We start from the raw sequence: 20,979 nt of genomic DNA on the forward strand, positions 1-20,979 counted from the left end.
GACAAATCAAACGTTAATCCAGTCTGCTTCTGTCACCAGCACTGATCAGTCTTTCATCTGAAGGTTGCTGCTTATCACTTTTACACATATCTGACCTTGAGGAATGCATGTGGGAGAAACACAGCACTGCATTTTTAATTTAGGCTCTCTTTTCCTTCCAGGAAATCACTGATGTATTCTTCATTTTACTGGAGCAGATTTAACAAGAAAAGAATGGTTTTCCTATTGCATTTTATTTTTTCCCCTTTTTTCTTGCTCTTAAAGGAAGACTCCAATTATTTTATATTATGTTTGGCTTTGTTCTGGTTTAATTGAGACAAAGTCTACAAAAATTGACTTTGCTTGCTTGAATAAAGCAAACACTCTATTGATTTTCACATTTTCATGAACCCTAATTCCCTTTATGAAAGACATCTTTAAAGTATTTCACATATTGAGCTGCTCCCCAAGTACAATATTTTATTCATAATTCTTGGCAATTCTATTCTTTTGGCATCCTTTTTCATTCCTGATTTCTGAGGTAACTAGCTACTGTTTCCTCTGTAACTTTCTTTTCTTTTAACTGTTATGCTTAGACATATTAGTACAACAAATCAAAACAAACAGAGCAAACAATTTTAAAAAGGCTTTAATTTACCACATTTCAGGAGTACATCTGTGAGTTTTATTATATTTCTTTTGTAAGTCTGGCTGTAAAATGAATATCATGACAGAGCTAGAGCCAGGATATGTGGTGGCAAGAAGCCTACAATAAAATCCTGGAATGAGAAAAATAAGATTTATAAGGCCATTTTCAACCTCAGATATCCTTTTTGGGTGTGGAATTGCAGGGAGGTTGTGTCTGTGTAAATTGATTCATTTATTAAATATCTGCTAATATTTACAAAGGAAAATATAGCTAAAAGGACTTTTGCTTGAAAATTATTCTGTTCTGAAATGTGAATCTTTTCATGGCAGCAGAGTCTAAGTTCAATAAAAATGGCATTAACCTTTAAGTGGATTTCATTTCGTTTTTAGTGGTACTTATTAAAGCATGAACTTTTTCACTAAACAGTACCATTAAAGTCATAAACTACTGTATCAGCATATTTTGCCTACCGATATAGGAAGTGTTATTACATTTGCAGAAGTCAGGAATGGAACATGGTGGAGTGATCGACTTTAAACTTAATCCTCTTAAAGTGCTATGGTTAACATCACATTGTAATTATTGTGACAAGCCAAGTTTAAGATCAAATACAAGAAATCATGGAATAAAATTGGCATGCTGAGAAATAACAGATCACAGCCAGAATATGACAGAGTATAGCAAGAGGGCTGTGGCTTACAACAAACCACTTTTGAATATCCCAGTTACTAAAAAAAAGGCAGAAAAGAATGTTAGCTGTTGTCCTCCTTACTTCCTTGTACTTTACTCTAATAATAATAATAATAATAATAATATTGCGCATTTGGCTCATAGCTTTATTTAAGGTAACTTACAAGATTAAGATACAGTACTAATGCTTACATGTAGTTTTTACAATTAGACCACAGGTGGGTTAAAGCAGCTACCTCACAGTGACACAGTGAGCGAAGGAATAGGAATTAAAGTGGTTTAAAGTTCAATGGCATAGTTACAACACCACAAAGTGGTGGACCACCTCTTAATAATTTTTACTGCTATAGTACTTTAATAAAGAAATAACTGAGTATTGTGCCTAATGAAGCCCTGATACAGCCACCACACCAATGATGAGATAATAGAAAAATCGCAGGAATGATTTGATTATTTAAAAAAATGCAGTGAAAGACTATATGGAGTGAACCTAAAGTAAAAAATAAGCAAAATACAAATTGTAACAAAGCGCTATATGAGCGCTGACACAACAGACTGACACCGGAGGCACGCGTAAAAATAAGCAAACTTTTGTTTTTCTCACCTGGGGGCCACGTCTTCCCAGTGTCCCTCAGGCACAACACAATCCCACACTAAGCACAAAGCCCAAACAGAAATAAATTCTCCTTTTCTTCAGCACCACTCCTCACCCGCAAGCGTTGTCTCCCCCCTCCCGACTCTGGCTCCTCGAGTGGTGGCTGCTGGCTCCTTTTATAAGGCACCCAGAAGTGCTCCAGGTGTTTGATTGCCCATTTCCGGCTACACATCCGGGTGTGGCGAAAACACTGCCCAGAAGGGCTCAGCAGCTCCTGCTGCAGCACCCCCTGGTGGCACCTGCTGATCCCAACAGGGCTGCACCAAACTTCAACTCCTATGAAGCCCTGCGGGAGCCCGAGGCACTGCTGCAACCCAGGGGGGTTGCCATCTAGTGTCACGGGGGAGGTATTGGGTAGCCCATGCTTGCTCCCCCAGAACATATACTAAAGGGGCGTCTCAGCTGGGCGTCTGCCACAAAATCAACATCTGCCTTTTTTCTCCAGTCATGGATTAATCTTTTTGCCGCCTTCACTTAGCCAACAATACACTCCTGTTTTGCCTGTTATGCTTTCTTGTTACTAATTAAGGATTCCTGGCAGTTGTCAAAACTTAGCTCTCAAGTGGGTCATTTATTTAAACACAACAATGTTTACAATTCGGGGTTATGCCCGATGGCATTTCCTGGGTCAGGAAATGTCTCACTGAGTCTTACAGTATATGCTCTAATTGGCGATACCCTCTGACAGTTCCTTTAACAACTGCATCCCTGAGGCCAATCTTGTGTGGGCTTCTGCTACCATCAGTATATGCCTTCTTGGCTCACCAAAGCTTTCTCACATTTTTGGTCCCAAATAATTATCATCCAGGGCACCCTTTACAGTCTCAGAGTTTGCTGCCTATTCTTTTCTAGCCATACTGTTGTGTAGATTTTTTACTCCTTCTACTATTGGCAGTCCTTTGCTAGCCTGGTAGCCTGTTCACAGCACAATCCCAAGTATAATTATTTTCCTAATATATTAGCCTCTTAGACATGAGACTTTATCAAACAAAAGTAAACTTCTGATGTGTCATTTTCAGGACAGACTGACTGTCATAACAGGACAAGCCTACAACGTTTATTGTATTCATAGCTCCAATTATCTGTTTCCTAAACCAACAACTTCCAGTAAAGGGTCATGGAGTAATGTAAAATATATACATACAGTATATATTTTTATTGTTCATTCTACCCCATTTTACTTAGTTCACCATCATTAATTAAATTATCATGAAATATATGGTGGTATGGTGCGCTTAAGAACACATGATTTTTGTGTTTGCATGGGGCTTTTTATATTTTGTTACGGTTTTTCTTCCACTTCCCCATTGCCGGTTCCAAATTGGCCCTGCATAGGCATGCGTGTGTGTGAGAGAGAGTCGGCCCTGCAATAGATGGTGGCATGACCTTATGCTGCCAAGAATGGCTCTGGCTGTTTATAACTCTGAATTGGATTAAGTGGGTGTGAGAACATACTTTGTGAATTTACTTAAAGAATGTAAAAGCACTTATGACCTATAGAGGTCCATTGAATTACATTTCTGAAAAGCAAAAGTGACAAGAATGTCTTTGTGAATGCAGGTGGCACTCATTTAATGTATTTTAAATTGGCTTATGTATGAATTGGTTTAAACTATGTATCTTCATGCAAAGCATAAACTTTATAAAATATCTTTGATAATAACAAGTCTCAAAGACAATCACCCTTTAAAAACAATTCTCTAAAATGCCCTATAAACTCATTTGACTGTCACCAAATTCTCTGTTACAGAGGCACCATTGAGAGTGTTCTGACCAGCTGCATCACTGTCTGGTATGGCAACTGCAACATATCTGATTGCAAGCACCTGTAAAGGATAATGAAGACAGCAGAGAACATTATTGGGGTACCTCTCCCTTGACTACAGGACATATTTTACAAACACAGTGTCTGTAAGGCCTGCAGCATTGTGCAGGACCCCTTACACCCCTCACACTTCTGCCATCCAAGAGAAGATACTGCAGCATCAAAGCCAGATCTGCAAGGCTGCAGGATAGTTTTTACCCCTAACCAGTTAGACTCCTTAACACCAGGCTGCCCCCGGGACCTTCCACACAGCCTCAACCACCTCTAAAAACACTTTCCTGCAAAGACGAGTGTGCATGTAGAAAAGAACTGAAAATCTCATACTGACCTTTAAGTATTTTGACACTCTTGATATCCCTCTGCTGTGAAACATTCTGACCTGTCATTGTTTAAACATGTCTTAAAAAACTATTATCATACACTGATAATTCCTGTATTATCTATTTTTTATTATTTATTTATTACAATATATTACATATCTATTGACAATATTTATGTATCTAGATTGCAAATACCATACATTGCATTAATGTTCATATTACTAACTACACGTCAATATTGCTGCTACTTCTTTGTCTTGTCTTGGTACAATGTCTTGTCTTGTTTGTGTTTTAATTTTAAATTTTAATTTTAATTCTATTTTTAATTTATTACTTGCACTTCATGTTGTTACACTGTGGACCCTGAGCTTTGCAATTTCGTCTGTCTGTATACTGGTTGATATGACAATAAAGTTCACTTTGACTTTGACTTGTCTCCAAACTACCATCTACTGTATATGAAGGCTCAAAAACAACTTATTTTGATTGAACTCATCAATAGTGTTACCATAGGCACAAGCTCACAGTCATGCAGGGTGTGAAATAAACTTTAGGAATTATCATGTTCAAGATGGTTTAATATGCACTCATTAAAATGGCACCATGAGCAGATTCCTCTGACGTGCATATAAACTCTAGATCCACAAAGCATGATGTAATAAAAGCAGTTGCTTATAATAATCAGTTTACTCAAGGAAAGCTCTGGATTAAGGGGTCTGCACTTCTAGATTGAGGAAACCCAGGAGAGGTGATTTGGGCATCCTGTTGGTAAACCCCCCCTACCCGCGAAGTGAACTGCCATAGCCCCCGATGAGGAGTTCCAGCGTCACATTTTAGCATGTCTGACAGCATTTGATGATCTCTTTAGAGATGTCAGGTCAGATTTACTTAGTATATTACATTACTACCAAAATATCACGTGGACAAGTAGAACAAGAATCATCTTTTGTGAAATAATAGTAAAGGCATTTAGTTATGCTGGTATCTTAATCAAAATGTCTATAAGTCAGACTCAAATAATTTATTTTTGAACTTTAAAACAAGTGTCAAACACACTTAATTACTTTTCCATTTAAATCACTTTTATGTTTAAACTGTCTGGTCTATAAATTGAAACTTTTTTACTTTCCAGTATACCTTCATTTCTAAATGATGTCATCTATATTACTGGTTCATTTATTATACTTGGTGTCGTCTCTTGATAGAGTATTATTCAAGTTTGTTTTTCTATAACATCTTTGTATATACTACTGTATATTATACTGTATATACTATTTCCTCTTAGTGCAGCCGTTTTGTTTTTATTATGTCTAGAACTCTGATAATGAGGTTTTTGCCTTTCCCTTTACCTAATTTGTAATTTTCCTTGCAACAGTCGAGTCATTGTTCTAACTCTTTCACCTAGACTCCTCTAATGTATTTTTTTCCTACTAATCTGTGCCTAATTACTATATTGGTTTCCTGACTTGAACTAATCCCATTCCAAATGCTTCACAAACCTGTGTGTGTCCCTTTTCCTTACACTAAAGGCAAATATTTAATCTTTTAATCACCTCAACCTTAACTGGACTAGACCAGGGAACATGAAGTACATCAGAAACATTTTAAACATGTAATGCAAAACAATATTCCTTTGTCAGACTGGTATGTGCTAACTCAACCCCATTACAGTATAATAGCCTCTCTGGAGGTCATATTATGTCTCTGTTATTTTCTTGGTGTCATGAATAGCAGTTATAAAAAAGATGAAAATAAACATATTGATATACACATTGACTAACCATAAGTATTTAGTAGAATAAGGAAACAGTTTCTACTGTAAAATGTTCAAACAAGCCATATCATTAGCCTGCAAAAAAACCTAATTATGGACAAACCCAGAAAAGTTTACTCAGCATATCTGTCCCTATATAAACATGTGTGTTTATTGGCTTAATGGTAATTAGCTTTTAAACAGAAAAATAAAAGGCTATATAAACAAAGATGAGGAAGAAAACCATTGTGCAGATCTGATTTTTAACAGGGGGATTTGACCTGAAAGCTACGTGGCCTCACCCAGTCTTTTAGACCAGGTAAACTGCAGGAGTGGCTAGCTGAGACAACAACAACAACAATTAATTTTTTCTATTGCCCAAAATCACACAAGGAATGTCACAATGGGATTTAACAAAACCTTTATTTTGACAGCTCCCCAGCCTTGACTTCCTAAAAAGACAAGAAAAACTCCCAAAAAACCCTTGTAGGGAAAAGAATGGAAGAAATCTTGGGAAAGGTAATTCAGAGAAAGACCCCTTTCCAGATTGGTTGTGCATGCAATGGGTGTCAAAAAATGAAGTAAGCAAGGGGAGACATAAGTGCACCACTGCAATTTACCGGTTGTCTTATCTGCAGTGCAAAAAGAAGTCTCTCTTTAGCTCCTCGAGATGATACAGTTTCTTTGTAATCTAAAGGCCCCCAGATCATGGCCAGCAGGCAGTTCTGTGCATTGCAATGCCCACAGTGCCAACTCCTAAGCATAGACACCCACTTCAACATATTGATTTAGTGGCCATTCTGGATCCCTAAAACCAGCAAAGACTGCCAGGTAGACATTGCTAAATTTTTAAAAATACTTGAAAAATGTTGCATAAACAGCACGACACTACCATGCTAAACCTTTCCAGGGACATTTTCAGATTTTGAGCTTCTGCGGTTTAATTAGGTAAACATTCATAGTGTTTTCTAAGGGCTGATGATGCATTTGAAATAGCATTAGTATCTTCTTACTGGGGCCAGCGTCTTGTGAAAAGTTTTGACAGTGCAAGACTTCGACATGATAAAGAGCTTTTAATTCATGATGTTAAAGTAATGGTGCCACTCAGCGACACAGTGTACCAGAATGTTGCCATGTGAGGTAATAATTGTACGGCAAGCCAAACAATGCAGTGTGTATTTTTTAATAAGGAGAGGCAAAAAAACTTGATGAACTATTAAAGAATGAAACATTTACATCTGTTTAAAACTGTATGCCTGCAGTACATGAGCAATTTGTTTGTAATGTGACTTTTCCATTATTTTTACCAGATTATGATTTAACCATCAAGCCAAGCTTATTTCTCTTTTGCAAGTTTCATAAATGTTATGAACTACGTAGAGTATATGTGCTGTTTAATGTTTAGAAGTGGTTGTTGTAATAATTGGAAGGTGCTTGTTTCCATCATAAAAAGAACAGGAAACAGATGCCATGTGTACTGTTACATTTTAGCATATCATTATGCTTAACTACAGTGCTACAATTCTCACTGTTTTGACAGAATCATATTGCTTTAATGTGGTTTTTTACTGTTGTATAAATTGTTATTCACAAGCCATACCGCACACACCATTCAGAAGTACTACAGTGTGGTATGCCACTGTACTATTATACTGCCACATTAGTGAACAGTTATACTTTGAAGAATCCAGCCCAAAGGGCAATGGAGAACCCACTTTTACAATCCATATTCACTTCACTTCAAGTGTTTTTCAAGAAACTGTTTAGTTCTCAGTCAAACTTCCATTCTGCATACAGTAAATTGAGACCTGCATGAGTTGCTTACTGGTTTTCATGGTTCTTAACTAATTAATATCCATGTTATAGTCAAAACACCATATTCTGAAATAACCACAAACACGTGTCCAAAGATCTCATACCAATTCTAAATAAAAATGTTCACTAGAAAGAAACACAAGGGATTAAATCATCTGAAAATTAAATGAATACTGTATTACGGGGGCATAAAGATGAATTCAGGAATACTGGTGTAACAACAACACACAAACAGTTCTTTTCAGTAGTCTTTTTATCCAAAGTTTTTTGTCAATTTATTCAACAAGTGTAATTACAGACAGAAATTAATTTTAGATTTGACTGTTTCTGTTTGTAACAGAAGTCTATGGTTGATGCAGTTTGATAGAACCCTATTTGAGACAGCAGCTTACTTTATACATACTTGGGTAAATTGTATAATGTGAAAGGGGTACTGCTGTGTACCATTCTAATCCAGGTAATGAAATGATATAATGCATTTAAAGTAAAGAAACATAAGGGAAAAATAAAGGACCAGAGCAATCAAAGCCTTCTGCCTCTCTTTTCTGAAATTCTGGTCATATTACTTTCTACTGTGTTGAGTCTTTGCACCTGTGCTGCCCACTGTGAAATGGAAGTCCAAATAATGGACCACAGAGCAAGAGAAGAAAGTGAACTGTTGTCAGAAAACTAGTTAGTAAAAAACCTAGCAACCCAACCAAAACTTGCAGTCAAAATAAATGTGCCAATTTTTGTAATAATCCAAAATTCAGATTCACTTGTGATGCTTTTATGCGGAGCGGCACGGTGGCGCAGTTAGGAGACCTGGGTTCGCTTCCCAGGTTCTCCCTGTGTGGAGTTTGCATGTTCTCCCCGTGTCTGGGTGGGTTTTCCCTGGGTGCTCCGGTTTCCTCCCACAGTCCAAAGACATGCAGGTTAGGTGCATTGGCGATTCTAAATTGTCCCTAGTGTGTGCTTGGTGTGTGGGCGTGTGTGCGCGCCCTGTGGTGGGCTGGCGCCCTGCCCAGGGTTTGTTTCCTGCCTTGTGCCCTGTGTTGGCTGGGATTGGCTCCAGCAGACCCCAGTGACCCTGTAGTTAGGATATAGCAGGTTGGATAATGGATGGATGAATGTTTTTATGCACAGTATCAACAAATATGGACAATGAGAACAGCAAGCCACCATCTTATTAAGACGGGGAGTGATGGCGTAATAAGTCATGTGACCCCATAGTCATGTGATCAGCAACACATGTACTGTATCTACTGCCACTAAAATGCGAAAACATATAAAATAGCAGTGCCCACCTTCCAAAACAGTATAATGTGATACCACGATAACGTTACCAAAATAACAATAAACTATAAGGGAAAAACTAAAATGAACAGCAGAATAAAAATAATGAACCTCTGCATATTTATCATGTATTTAGTATATAATTTTCACTCATTTGAAAATGCTTTAATAACCAAACATGTTTTTCAATATTAGAATTAAAAGATAATTGTTTCACTGTTTATCATTTAGGATGGAGAAGAAAGAATGGAGGATTTTTATACTCTATGAGGCACTGGAAAACCCCTTATAGCACAGTGTTATAACCAACAAGAGTGGATATTTCTAGGTCTTTAAAAGTGTTTTCCATATGTCCAACAGTCAAATATTCGGTCACTTTTTTTGGTGGAGTATAGCTGTCTCTTACTTCAAGTGTTCCCCTCTCATTTAACAGTAAGTGTGTGTTAACTGATAATTCACAATTTGCCTTGTTGTGCTTTGTACCCAATGTTGCAGTAACAGAATCTGGCTTCTGTGACCCTGAACTTGATCAATGAGTGAATGGAGAATGTAAACAATGAATAACACTGTCCCATAATGCATTACAACCACAAAGTACAAGTTTTGACATACATTTTTTTATAGGAACTGAACTGTCAGCTTTGTTCAGTCCCTTAGTCAACAACATCTTATTGAATAAAAGGGTAAAATGGGATTAAATGGAACCGACTGTGTATTCCTGAGTAGTCATAATGCAAGTTTATTGACAATAATTTTATCAGAATGATATGAGATGAAGCTATTTAGAGATATAATGTCTTGCAGTGTTGTTCATACCAATACAGGCCAATATTGTCAGTATTATTTCACCTTTTATGCACCAGTATGGAAAAAAAGTATTTTAGAATTGGCCAAAAAATAATGTAAGCTGACAGGGCTACCATGCTATGATACTAAATTCAGAAAAAGGATGGATACAAATAGTTAAACATAATGCATGTATAATATATGCCTTATGAATGAATTTTTGGTTACATTCTAAAATTACTGTACCCCACAATTGACAAAAAAGTCAGTTTATTACCTCCCTTTGACTTTGACTCCTAAAGTCCTCAAATGAAAAGCAATTTTGCTTTTCATGATTTAACCAAACTTTTTCTTCTAATTCATACAAACCTTTGCATAACAACATTAAATATATTAAACACAGCTTACTCGGAAAACATTCATTTTAGGTTGCTTAAATATACAGTATATCTTCTCGTTTACATTTGCTCAGATTGATCTTAGAGTTCCCAATGAATGACAGCTATTTGCAAAAATACTTCTGAATATGAGTTTTGAAGGTTAGTGGTTGTAAGGTTTTAAATATTAAGCTTTGAGTATTATAGTACCAAATTAGCCTTCCAGTGCTTACTGACTCATACAATTTAGAAGCGCTGTATTTTTGAAGATATTGTAATGTGTTGCTATTTTGCAGGATAAAAAATAAAAATATTATTTTCTAATAATTTGGGTTAAACCTACTATGCACATTAATTTCACATGTGTAATTAATTAAAAGTTACACTCATTTTTGGCAATGATTATTGTTAAGTCTTACGCTTTGAGTGTGTTTTTGTTCCAACTGTCCCACGTTATTCAGAAAGGTTGCAAAGTGTTAATTTCCTCATTTTCAAATTAGCAGAGAAGGAATACTAGTCGACATTTGGTTATATTTCAGATCGTAATAACTATTTTTTGATTTGTTAAAAAGAACAAGTCAATGAATAATAATTTCCATCACCTCTTCTTTGTCCTTTATCTTTTACTCATTCATAAAGTACAAAACCTCACCATGGAAAAATGCAGCATAGTACCAACAATTATTTTCAATCTCTGCTTCCTATTACAATGCAGTTATTGCTGTTTATCGACTGGACAATTAAATATATTTTGCATTCCATACTGTACCTCCCAATATACCATAACTCTGGACGGGGCAGAAGTCTGTTGATAGATGGACTTTCAAATGCAGTTATGGCAAAATCTACTTTGGACAATGCAAGTTTCACTGGGCTTTTTTTTTTTTTTTACAAATGCTTGGTTCATACAACATATTTGAAGCATAGCTGGGGATATAAGTTTAAGATCAATGTATCAAAGTACAATTTAGCTGGCCTGCAAATATACTGACACATTGCATCAGTGATCACATTTTCAAAACCTTTTGGAAGAGTAAATATAGTAAAGTCATAATAAAAAATCTCTTAAAATACAGATTAGGCCAACACTGGACCACTGTTCCGAATGTTCATAAAGCAAAACATACTGCACAATAAGATATCAAATATAGAGTTACATTCAAATCTCAGATTTGGTTCCTACTAATTCTTTAGACTTTGAGATAAAAACTCACCTACTGCAGAACACACATACTTTTTCATACATTACTACTTATTGAGTACCTTCCAAAGTCAGAGCTATCACTAGGAATTTAAACCTTTGATATTTATGGTATGAAACAACACAAACAAACAATGATTATAATATATATAGAAAGAGAAAAAAAGAATGGGGCTCACTGGGAAAAAAAATACCCCATCGTAAATCAAAAATGAGCCAAAAGGGACAGAGTTAAGGAAAAGGTAGAAGCTGAAAACTTATTTTGTGTGTGCATCTATGCATAAGAATATAAACTATTTCTTGTGTACACAACCAGTACATATCTACTTTGACATATATGCAATACACACATTATATTTATATTATTAGAAGCAAAAAAAATCAGGCAGCCAAAGTTTAATTTGGAAGCTATCATGCAATTAAAAACTTAAAAGGCAACCAAAGTTAAAAGGGGAATTACCGGAAAGCCAGCTCTTCCAGGGGGACCCTGAAAAAGGGTGAGAATACAGTGGGTACAGAATAAACGGAGAGCACAAACAGGGTGTAAGCGCCACCCAAATCCATGAGAACAATTAGCAGGAAAGGAAAAGAGCACAGACTCACGTTTGGGGATTGGACAAGAATGATAATCATCACTTCAATTGTGTGTATATATATATATCTGAAATATGATTAAAGCCACCGAATGCCTTACTTTATTTGGTTTCAGTTGTCATTTTAAGGTGCTATATAAACACATATTGAAATAAGCTCTGCTTACGCAATGCAGGTTACTAATATAGCAAAGTGTCACAAAAATGATGTATTCTACCAAAACATCTGGTAGGGGTATATAACAACTTAACAGCAGATAACATGGAAATGAGAATTACATTTGAAGTGCTTAATAAGATGCATCGCAGCATTTAAAGAGTACTGCAATCATAATAAAATTAGGTTATTGCAAAAGTATTTGAAATATACTTTATGCATTTTAAGTGTGCATTAAATGTAACATAAAAGAATCTGATATATGGAACAATTATGTTCCCCAAAGTAAAAACACTGATGTCATTTGTAAAATCAAACACACCACTGAATCAACTGAAGTAATGGTTGGCAGATGTAGTTTCAGTAACTTAATTTGTAGATAATAAATAAAATATTATAAAATGTTGTTAAAGCATAAGTCAAGGTACCAGGAATGATCTTTCTTTTTATGTACATAAAATGTCATGTTTCATATTCGAATTCCAACAGAATTATCACGGTAACTGCCATACATACAGAGAATTTGTCAGCAATGGCCTAAAATGACAACTTCTGACTTTTCACAGCAAAGTTTTTGTTTAACCAACCAACTAACCAACCTGTCTCTTTAACAGCCATATGTATTGTAACATACATTAAATTAATTGACTCCTTAAATTCATTTTCAACCATACCACTCTTGGTGTTATAATCTGAAGTGACCAACAAGTTTGCAGTTTTTAACATGGCAATATCATAATGTGCAATAACACATTTTATGAAAGACAGATATGTAATTTTAGAATGAGCTAGGAGGCCTGGAACACCATTAGGCAAAGACAGATTGGCTACTGCTGGCACCGTTTAATTATGAGAATGGAGAAAATGGTGACAAAATAAAACTGTAGGCAAGCATTTTCAGGTCTTTCTTAGCTGGTATTCAATAGGTTTTGGAATGTTTCTGAGTGATTAAAATATTTCAAATTTTCAAATACAAATGCTGTATTTTCACTTTATATGTTAGCTACTTAACATGTTCCTGTCTAATATTCTAAGAATATTTCAGAAAAGTCATCCAACGGTAATGCTATATCAATCTTGTATGCTTTAGGAAATTACATGTGGATTTTGTCTCATTCAATTTCGGGTTCAAGTTCAAGTTTATTGTCATCTGTACTGAGTACAGGAAAATTCTTACTTACATGTTTAACCAACATGCAACACATCACCATTAGCCAGCACTATGATCAATAAATGCTGTCCTTATCTTGCATCCTCAGGATTCTTTTTTTCACAAATGTGATTTTTTTCGCAAAAGAAAGCTGTAAATCTCGGAGACTCTTTAAAGTGTGACAATGAATGTAATGCAGATATACTGTATCATAAATCTGAATAACCTTTATCATTTATTTGTTTAGTGCTTATATTTATTTTGTTAGTTGTCAAATCTCATATGCAGAAGAATAAACATATACAGTACATGTATATGTAATGAAGCCATAAGGATGTACAGTATGTTGAATTGTACCACATGAACGTATACCACAATCTGTCTGAGGCAAAGAGGGGAAAAAATATTTCAAAAAGGTGTAAAGGTATCCTGACCCTCTGGATAAACTAATCACTCATTGGTCGAAAGAAATATTGTTTGGTAAATGGTTATAATTTGTTATCCTCAAAAAATTTTTTTTTTGTACTTGGCTAAACTGAAGAAAGAAAATTAGCTAATTTATAAGCTCTCAACTGCTTGCCATTTGTTTTCTTGACATAATTCAAGTCCCTCTTCCTTTGTGCCTGAGTGCTGTGATGCTTATTGATTTAGCATCTGCTTAGCTCCTGAATACCATAATGCCCCTCATTTATGTGGACAAATAAATGCTTGTTCGATTTCTAATTAATCTTGTGTTCAGATTTCAAGCTGCTCCTTTCCAATTTCCATTTGAACATTGTACAGTACAACTTGATAAGGGAAATTTAATAGGAAAAACATAATTGTGAATTTAATAAACTTTTTTGGCAATGCAATTTCGTAAATAGAAACGTTGTGTTATTACAATAATTGCAAACATTTTTTTATTTGCAGAAGACATGGTATATATAATAAAAATGACCACTAATCTTTAACCAACACATATACTTTAATTTACTATGTTATTCCCATGCATCTTCTGTGTTGCCAGAATATTTTTTTTTCACCACATTAACAGGGGTAACATTGCTATCATTATTGAATAAAAAGGCATCTTTCTGACCAAACATATATAGAATATGTGCTATACACCAGTATGTTTGATATTTATAGTATTATAATTTGGCTGCTTTGTGTGCTACCCTTACCCAGAACAAAATATACATCTTTATCAAATAAAAGTAACTAGAAGGGAGTTATAAACAGCAGAAAAACATGAAGTAAAAATTAACCAGCTAAAAAAACCCACCAACCACACTTGGCCTAGTTAAATAGGATTGGAAAATATTTATAAGGTAGAGTAACTGGGCCATGAACCCATTGACCAAAATCCCCTGCACAAACAACAATCTTCCTCTCCCTGCCAATGTGAATCTTCCTAGTCACACTATGTCACTTTACAAACAAAGTTTGAATAAGTAACCTTTCAACTCCAACAATAAAGTTGCATTGGCTAAGCTCTGTCTTTAAGCCCTTAGACCAATTTCTGGAGTCAGTAGTACATCCCAGAAAGGCTGATGGGTAGACTACCAGAGTGCATCCTGGTAGCTCCAAGACTCTCTGCTTCTCTAAACTACTCCTAAAGAATTAGTGACTAAATAATAGCTACTTCTAGGACACAACTATTTTCAGGTTATTTAACTCTTGAGTATTCCTATCCAATGTAAATTTCCATTCCGTTAAAGTACAAGGGGTATGACAGACCTGAAATGTGTTATAATTTGGGATTTTTTTAATATGCTGAGACTATTTTTGCACATATACGTTCCTTTTCATTTTCACGTTATGGATATTTTTTTTTATTGTCATTTGAATTATGTCTTATTCCATTGTGTGGTTTTCTTTTGCTTTTTTCATTATCTTCCTCCTATTTGATTAGCGTGTTAATTTTTGATTTATATAATAACTCAAAAATGATTGTATATACTGTATTACTCTTAACCATATTACATGCTAAGCACTTGTGTTTCAGGTTGAAGATTTTTACAATGGCATATGTTATTGCAGTGTGCAGTATACATTGTAAAAAATACATGCAATAAATGGTAAAAGTGGAATCATGAGGTATTACAATATATACAACAAAGAGCATTCTAATTGTATGTTGATGGACTCTTCATAGTGAAGATTGAAAAGGGAGAGCCAATTGACCATAAAATGAACTTTCCAACTATTTTATGGCACATAACATGAATAAAAGAAAGCAGCTGATTTAGATTTGTAATATATTTGTATTACATTTGTCACACTTTAAAGAATCTTTGACAATAAACTTGAACTTGAAGATAAACCCTCACAAATTCAGCTTGACATTTCTGAGTTCTTCCTTTTGTCATTTTGACTTGCCTGCAGTTGCTGCCCGTTGATTTCTGAGCCAAGCTCATCCTTTTCAGAAAAAAATCAGTTCTCGCAAAGGTTAATATACTTATTACTCTTGAGAATTACACCAAAAGCTGTTTAAAGTTTTAGTGGTGTTCTTAAACAATTTTAAACAAAAAGAACACACCTTTTAAGGACAATTTGAACATTAAAATACCATTAGTGCTTGCACATTATGCTTGCAAATTCTTCCACTATGTGTAATGATAAGATAAAAGAAATATCAGCAGGTCCTAGACAAACAATGCAGAAAACAACTATCAAGGAAGAAAGCCATGATACAGGAATGAACAAAGCTAAAGATAGTTCACTGCAAATGTGTACATCTCTGAGACTACATTTCCCATGTACTACAAATAATTAAGCAGTATTAAGAGCATAAATAAATTTTTTCAGTTACGTTACCGCTGTCTTCCCAAAACTTGCTATTACTGTACTTACAGGTGGTCCTGCAAAACAAAACCAATGAGAAACAGTGTTAATGTTACCAATTTTCAACATTCTGCAACAAAAGCATTTTATGCTAGAAAATTACAAAAATATGAGTATGAAGCTTAAAAATGAACACTTTATTCTCATTATCATACAACTCACAAGAGTATGAATAAATGGATGGTGCTAAACTTAGCAGTTCTACTAATGAATGATCCTTGTAAAGTTTTGTGAAAATACTTTATAAATGTAGTTCTTGGTTAAGCTGTTCCAGTAATGGATGGATGGATATTGCTTAACTCTTTTGCATTTCAGTGTTGTTGCATATTATTTTATGTTCTGCTTTAAGAAAATGTGTGCATTATCCTTGGCATCTAAATGTGCTGTATAAAATTGAATTATAGTGAATAGAAACAGAGCAACATGGTGAAGCAATGGTTAGAATTGTTGCCTCCTAGCGCCTTGCTTGACATCCCAGCCTGGTCGTGTGCAGTTTTAGTTCATTCGAGACTAGCCCCTTTAGAAGTGTGTCTTATAATGGACTGACATCATGTTCTGGGTTGACTTCTACTGTGTACTTAGTGGTGCTCAACCCTACCCTGACATGAATAACCATGTTAAAACATGGAGTTATTCATGAATAAAAACACATACATATGGGTTATTTTATTTGGGGACTCTAAATCTACCTGGAATGAGTAAATGAAAAGTGGATGTGAGCTTGAATATGTCCTAGGAAAATCTTCACACTGTCTGTGGTGGGTTTCTGCCTTGTGCAAGATGCTGCTGGGACAGACTCGAACCCTTGCAACCCTGAACCTGATTATAGGTACGTTTCCTAATGCATAGAACTTAACACTTCTGTAAGACACCTGACATAATAAATACATGTAAATGGTATTACTCAAGTATGTGAGACATTCCAAAAACATTACAACACTATAATGCAATGGACATCAGTGCCAACTTGTGATGCCCACAGCAGACAGAGAGTATCACTGAGCAACGTTCTTTAAATAACTGTCATATCACACATGGCAGAGAAAAATCAAGGAGATTAAAGGCATAGTGTAGCTTAGACATCCTGATCATTTTCCACAAATTGGGGAAAAACACTACAGCATGTTTGTGCTTTACTGTAGCTATCAATTTCACCTTTAAATCTTTAGGTTCATAGATGCTGGGAAATGCAGACTAACACAGAAACAATGAAACAACTCTAGATGAACACAGGTCTGCCATGATACACACTTCCATTCTAAGCATTTGCCATTTTGAGTTGTCCTAATGACTCATATGGGGGTACATATCCTCCATATATGAGAAACTCCAATAAGGAATAGAACCAGAGTTGGCAATGCCACCTCCAATACACACACTATTATAAAATATGCTTGAGTAAGCCACTCATTCATCAATCTGCTCATAAGTTCGTCCAACATTTATCATTACAGGATTTCAGTGGACCACAGCCTACACAGATGGCATTTCCCTCAATGTAAGATCAATATGTTTTAATATTTTATGTTTAATTCTTCTTCTCTGTCAAGATATAGAACATTTGCATATTATTGTACAAATTCACTTCTGACAGACATTGTAAACATTCAATGAAAGTCTTTAGTTGATCTCAGAGCAGTAACTAATTAATGGATAACATAAAAGGTAAATTCAGATAGATTCAACAATACTTTTTTATTTCTGTTGCTGCACATTACTTCAGTCATAACTACAAAACATGGTGTAGTGTTAAACATAGTGCTATATTGAAAATGATCTAAAGATATCACAGTAGCGCCACACTGTATACAGTATATGAATGTTTCTCCATTCCATTCACATCCAAATTAAACTGTAGAGTTTAAAGCACTCTTCAGGCACATAAAAACTAAACTAAGGAAGAATCTGTCCACAGCACTGAGTCCATGCACGTCACTCTGCTTTTGATTACATTTTTAATCAGTGTGATAATCTGCTAAGCAACCTGAGAAACTAATAGCAATGTTACTTATGCAACAGAGTACTCACACAGCACCAATATCTTCTAAGGAAGTTTTTAAACTACACTGTGTCATCTATAAAGAACTTTGTTATTAAGCTTCAAAAGCTTTTAAAATAAACTCATATTTTAAATGTGGGCTTTATAGGAGAAATAGAAACGTACTGTACATTAACAGACCTTTATTTGCATAGCATCTCTAAAGTGTTGTCCCCTTTTACAAACTGTAAGCCTGACAGAGGTTTTTAATTGTAAGCCTTTTCAATAGCATCATTTTGAAAGAATGTTTACACTGGTTGTGGTTATACACATTTTTATTGCACAGCAAAAAATAGTTCTGCAAGTTAGCCAGAAAATGTGTGTGGGGCTTAAGGGGAACATAATTGCAGATGGAAGCAAAATCAGTGGTCTGAGTTGTGTAATCAGCACCACCCTGGTAGAACACATAGACTTTTTTTTTTATTTGATTTGATGAATATTAGTTAATGATGGTCTCCTGCATATTTAGTCATAAACTAGAAAAACATCCATAGGTCAAATTATCTGTGATCACATGAAATGAAAAGGCCACCTGGAGCAGCCAACCTACCAGTGCTACAGCTCATCAATAAGAATCTGTATCTGTGTTCATTGATGTGCAAATTATCCATCCAGCCATCTTCCGAACCCAGTTACTTAGGGCAGGGTGGCAAAGTTATCCTTAGAAATTACTCTTCTTTAAAAATTAAACTTTTGAAAATGTTTGTATGTAAAAATAGAACCTTTTTATTAGATGTAAAAGGAAAATGATCAAAATCGGCTCATTAAAGGAATGTCAGGAATGCAAAAATATGGATAGATGTAGAAATGACACAAATCTAGCTCACTGTATAAATATGGAAAACTATACTCGAAAGATATTTTCATGCAGAAAAATGTCTTTAGAAAGTATACTATTTCAGTTTTGGATTGGAGAACTAAATTTAAAGAGGAAAGCAAGGCTATTTGAAAGCATACAGAATTATTAAAATTTTAATTTTACTTTTAGTGCTTAAAGAACATAAGAAAGAAGTTGAAAAATAAATATAGTTTCTCAGTTGTTTTTAATGATAGGTGTTATTAAATGCTGGTCATATAACACAAACACAGAGATCAGTGTTGCTATGATTAGGTGAAGTAAAATGCCCAACAAGGGACTTGCGGAAGTCTTTGATCTTGATGGCTTCATAGTCCATCCTAAAATAGCCTGCCAGTGGTCTGCCAGTTTTTCTTGTGTAAGTTCATTGACACTTTTTATAACAAAATTAGTACAGAAGGTTATTGGAAAACCATCTTGTCCACTGGATCATTTTAAAATGGCATAGATAAGACTACAAATTTTGGGGAAAAAATACTTGTGGTGGAGTGTTATCCTTTTGCAAAACCTCTCAATTCTTATGCATTCAGAACATGTATAGAAGGACAGAAGACTGATATCATATCTGTAAAGGCTATTAGTTACATTCCAACAGTTTGTTGGCAGTGAGCAGAATCAAAAGCATTAGACTATGAACCATAGAATTTACTTTTCACACCAAAGCTGATCCTGTCTTAACCTAGAGGACCTCTTCAAAATCCAGTGCCTCAAATAAAAACATTTTTAGCTAAAGCACTGCTACAAATACTGTAGAACATTTTAATTGAATAATGTGCCTTAATTATTGATATTATTACATTTAAAGGGTCAATCCTGTATCCAATCCTCATTGAAAATACTAACTTTTATTCATTGAAAATAAGTATTTGTAGACACAAGGTTATATATGTTTTTACGGAGAAGGCATGGAGGGTATTTTGTATTTACTCATAAGATTTCACCACCAGCTTGATCAACTCCAGCCAAGTGCTGTGATCCTGGATCAACATTTTTATGTTTCTTAATAATGCTTAAAAAATATACTTGTTGTTTGCATGCTACAGACTACAGGCTGCCAAAGAGGATGAACATTGCTGATTTGTAGATTACAATGAATAATACAAGGAAGTGGTAAAGAAACCGAATGTGTGTGACAGAAGAAAAAGGGGAAGAGGACCTTATAGAGGTAAGTCAGTTCTTGAAGAGTACAAATAAGATGAATTGTTGGTGATTTGCTATTTTACTGTTCTGTCGGTCTTTTTAACTTGTTCATTACAAAAGTGAGGAAATTTGTTAGTCATTACTTAGCAATCCTCTGTATTTCTATGGATTTAACAGTATTATTATGTTGAAAATTGATTCACAACACTATGAAAAATTTTAATAATATATTTAATGATACAATTTATTCCATCCATCCATCCATTATCCAACCCGCTATATCCTAACACAGGGTCATAGGGGTCTGCTGGTGCCAATCCCAGCCAACACAAGGTGCAAGGCAGGGAACAAACCCCCGAACAGGGCGCCAGCCCACCACATAATACAATTTAATTATATTGTATTTTCTTAGTAAATTTAATATATAACTTAATTATGTCTATAGTCTGACTTTCATTGAAAACACTGCTTTATATGTACTTCCTTATCAGACATGTCACATCAACTCCCTGCACAAATTAAAAACCATAACAGCATTTCTAAGACATCCCATTTCTCCATGTATATATTTTTTAATAAAATGTAATTTAATCCTTTGGCCACAGCAGCAATGCATGCCAAGGCAGCAGCAAGTCCTAGATGGGGCACCACAGGTAAAAATGTGTAGAATGTGGAACACGCTTACATGTGTAGAATGTGTAAAACACTCTCATAGGTAGAATGTGTAAGCTCCACACAGACAATAATATTACAGAAAATCTTACCTAGGTGCATAATTGTGAGGCAGCAGCAATACTCAATGTATCATCAGTGTTAGTGCAAAAAGAATTGCTTACTTATACATGTGTATATACAGTATATATGCCTTCACTTGTTTTAATTTATGATACC

General features: G+C 35.1%; 1 protein-coding gene across 14 annotated transcripts in view; it reads right to left on the bottom strand.

Moving 5' to 3' along the window:
* col13a1 (collagen, type XIII, alpha 1) overlaps positions 1-20,979 on the bottom strand; it is a 273,440-nt gene that overhangs the window by 159,949 nt on the left and 92,512 nt on the right. For 12 of the 14 annotated variants that reach the window (XM_039755081.1, XM_039755058.1, XM_039755064.1 and 9 more), the window contains 2 exons: positions 16,064-16,071; positions 11,786-11,812 (listed from right to left, as the gene is read on the bottom strand). In XM_039755081.1, the coding sequence (XP_039611015.1) occupies positions 11,786-11,812; positions 16,064-16,071 (35 nt within the window). The remainder of the gene's footprint in view (positions 1-11,785; positions 11,813-16,063; positions 16,072-20,979) is intronic. The other 2 variants (XM_039755089.1, XM_039755074.1) reach the window with 1 other exon arrangement.

The sequence above is a fragment of the Polypterus senegalus genome, chromosome 1, assembly GCF_016835505.1.
Source record: "Polypterus senegalus isolate Bchr_013 chromosome 1, ASM1683550v1, whole genome shotgun sequence".
Classification (NCBI taxonomy): Eukaryota; Metazoa; Chordata; class Cladistia; order Polypteriformes; family Polypteridae; genus Polypterus; species Polypterus senegalus.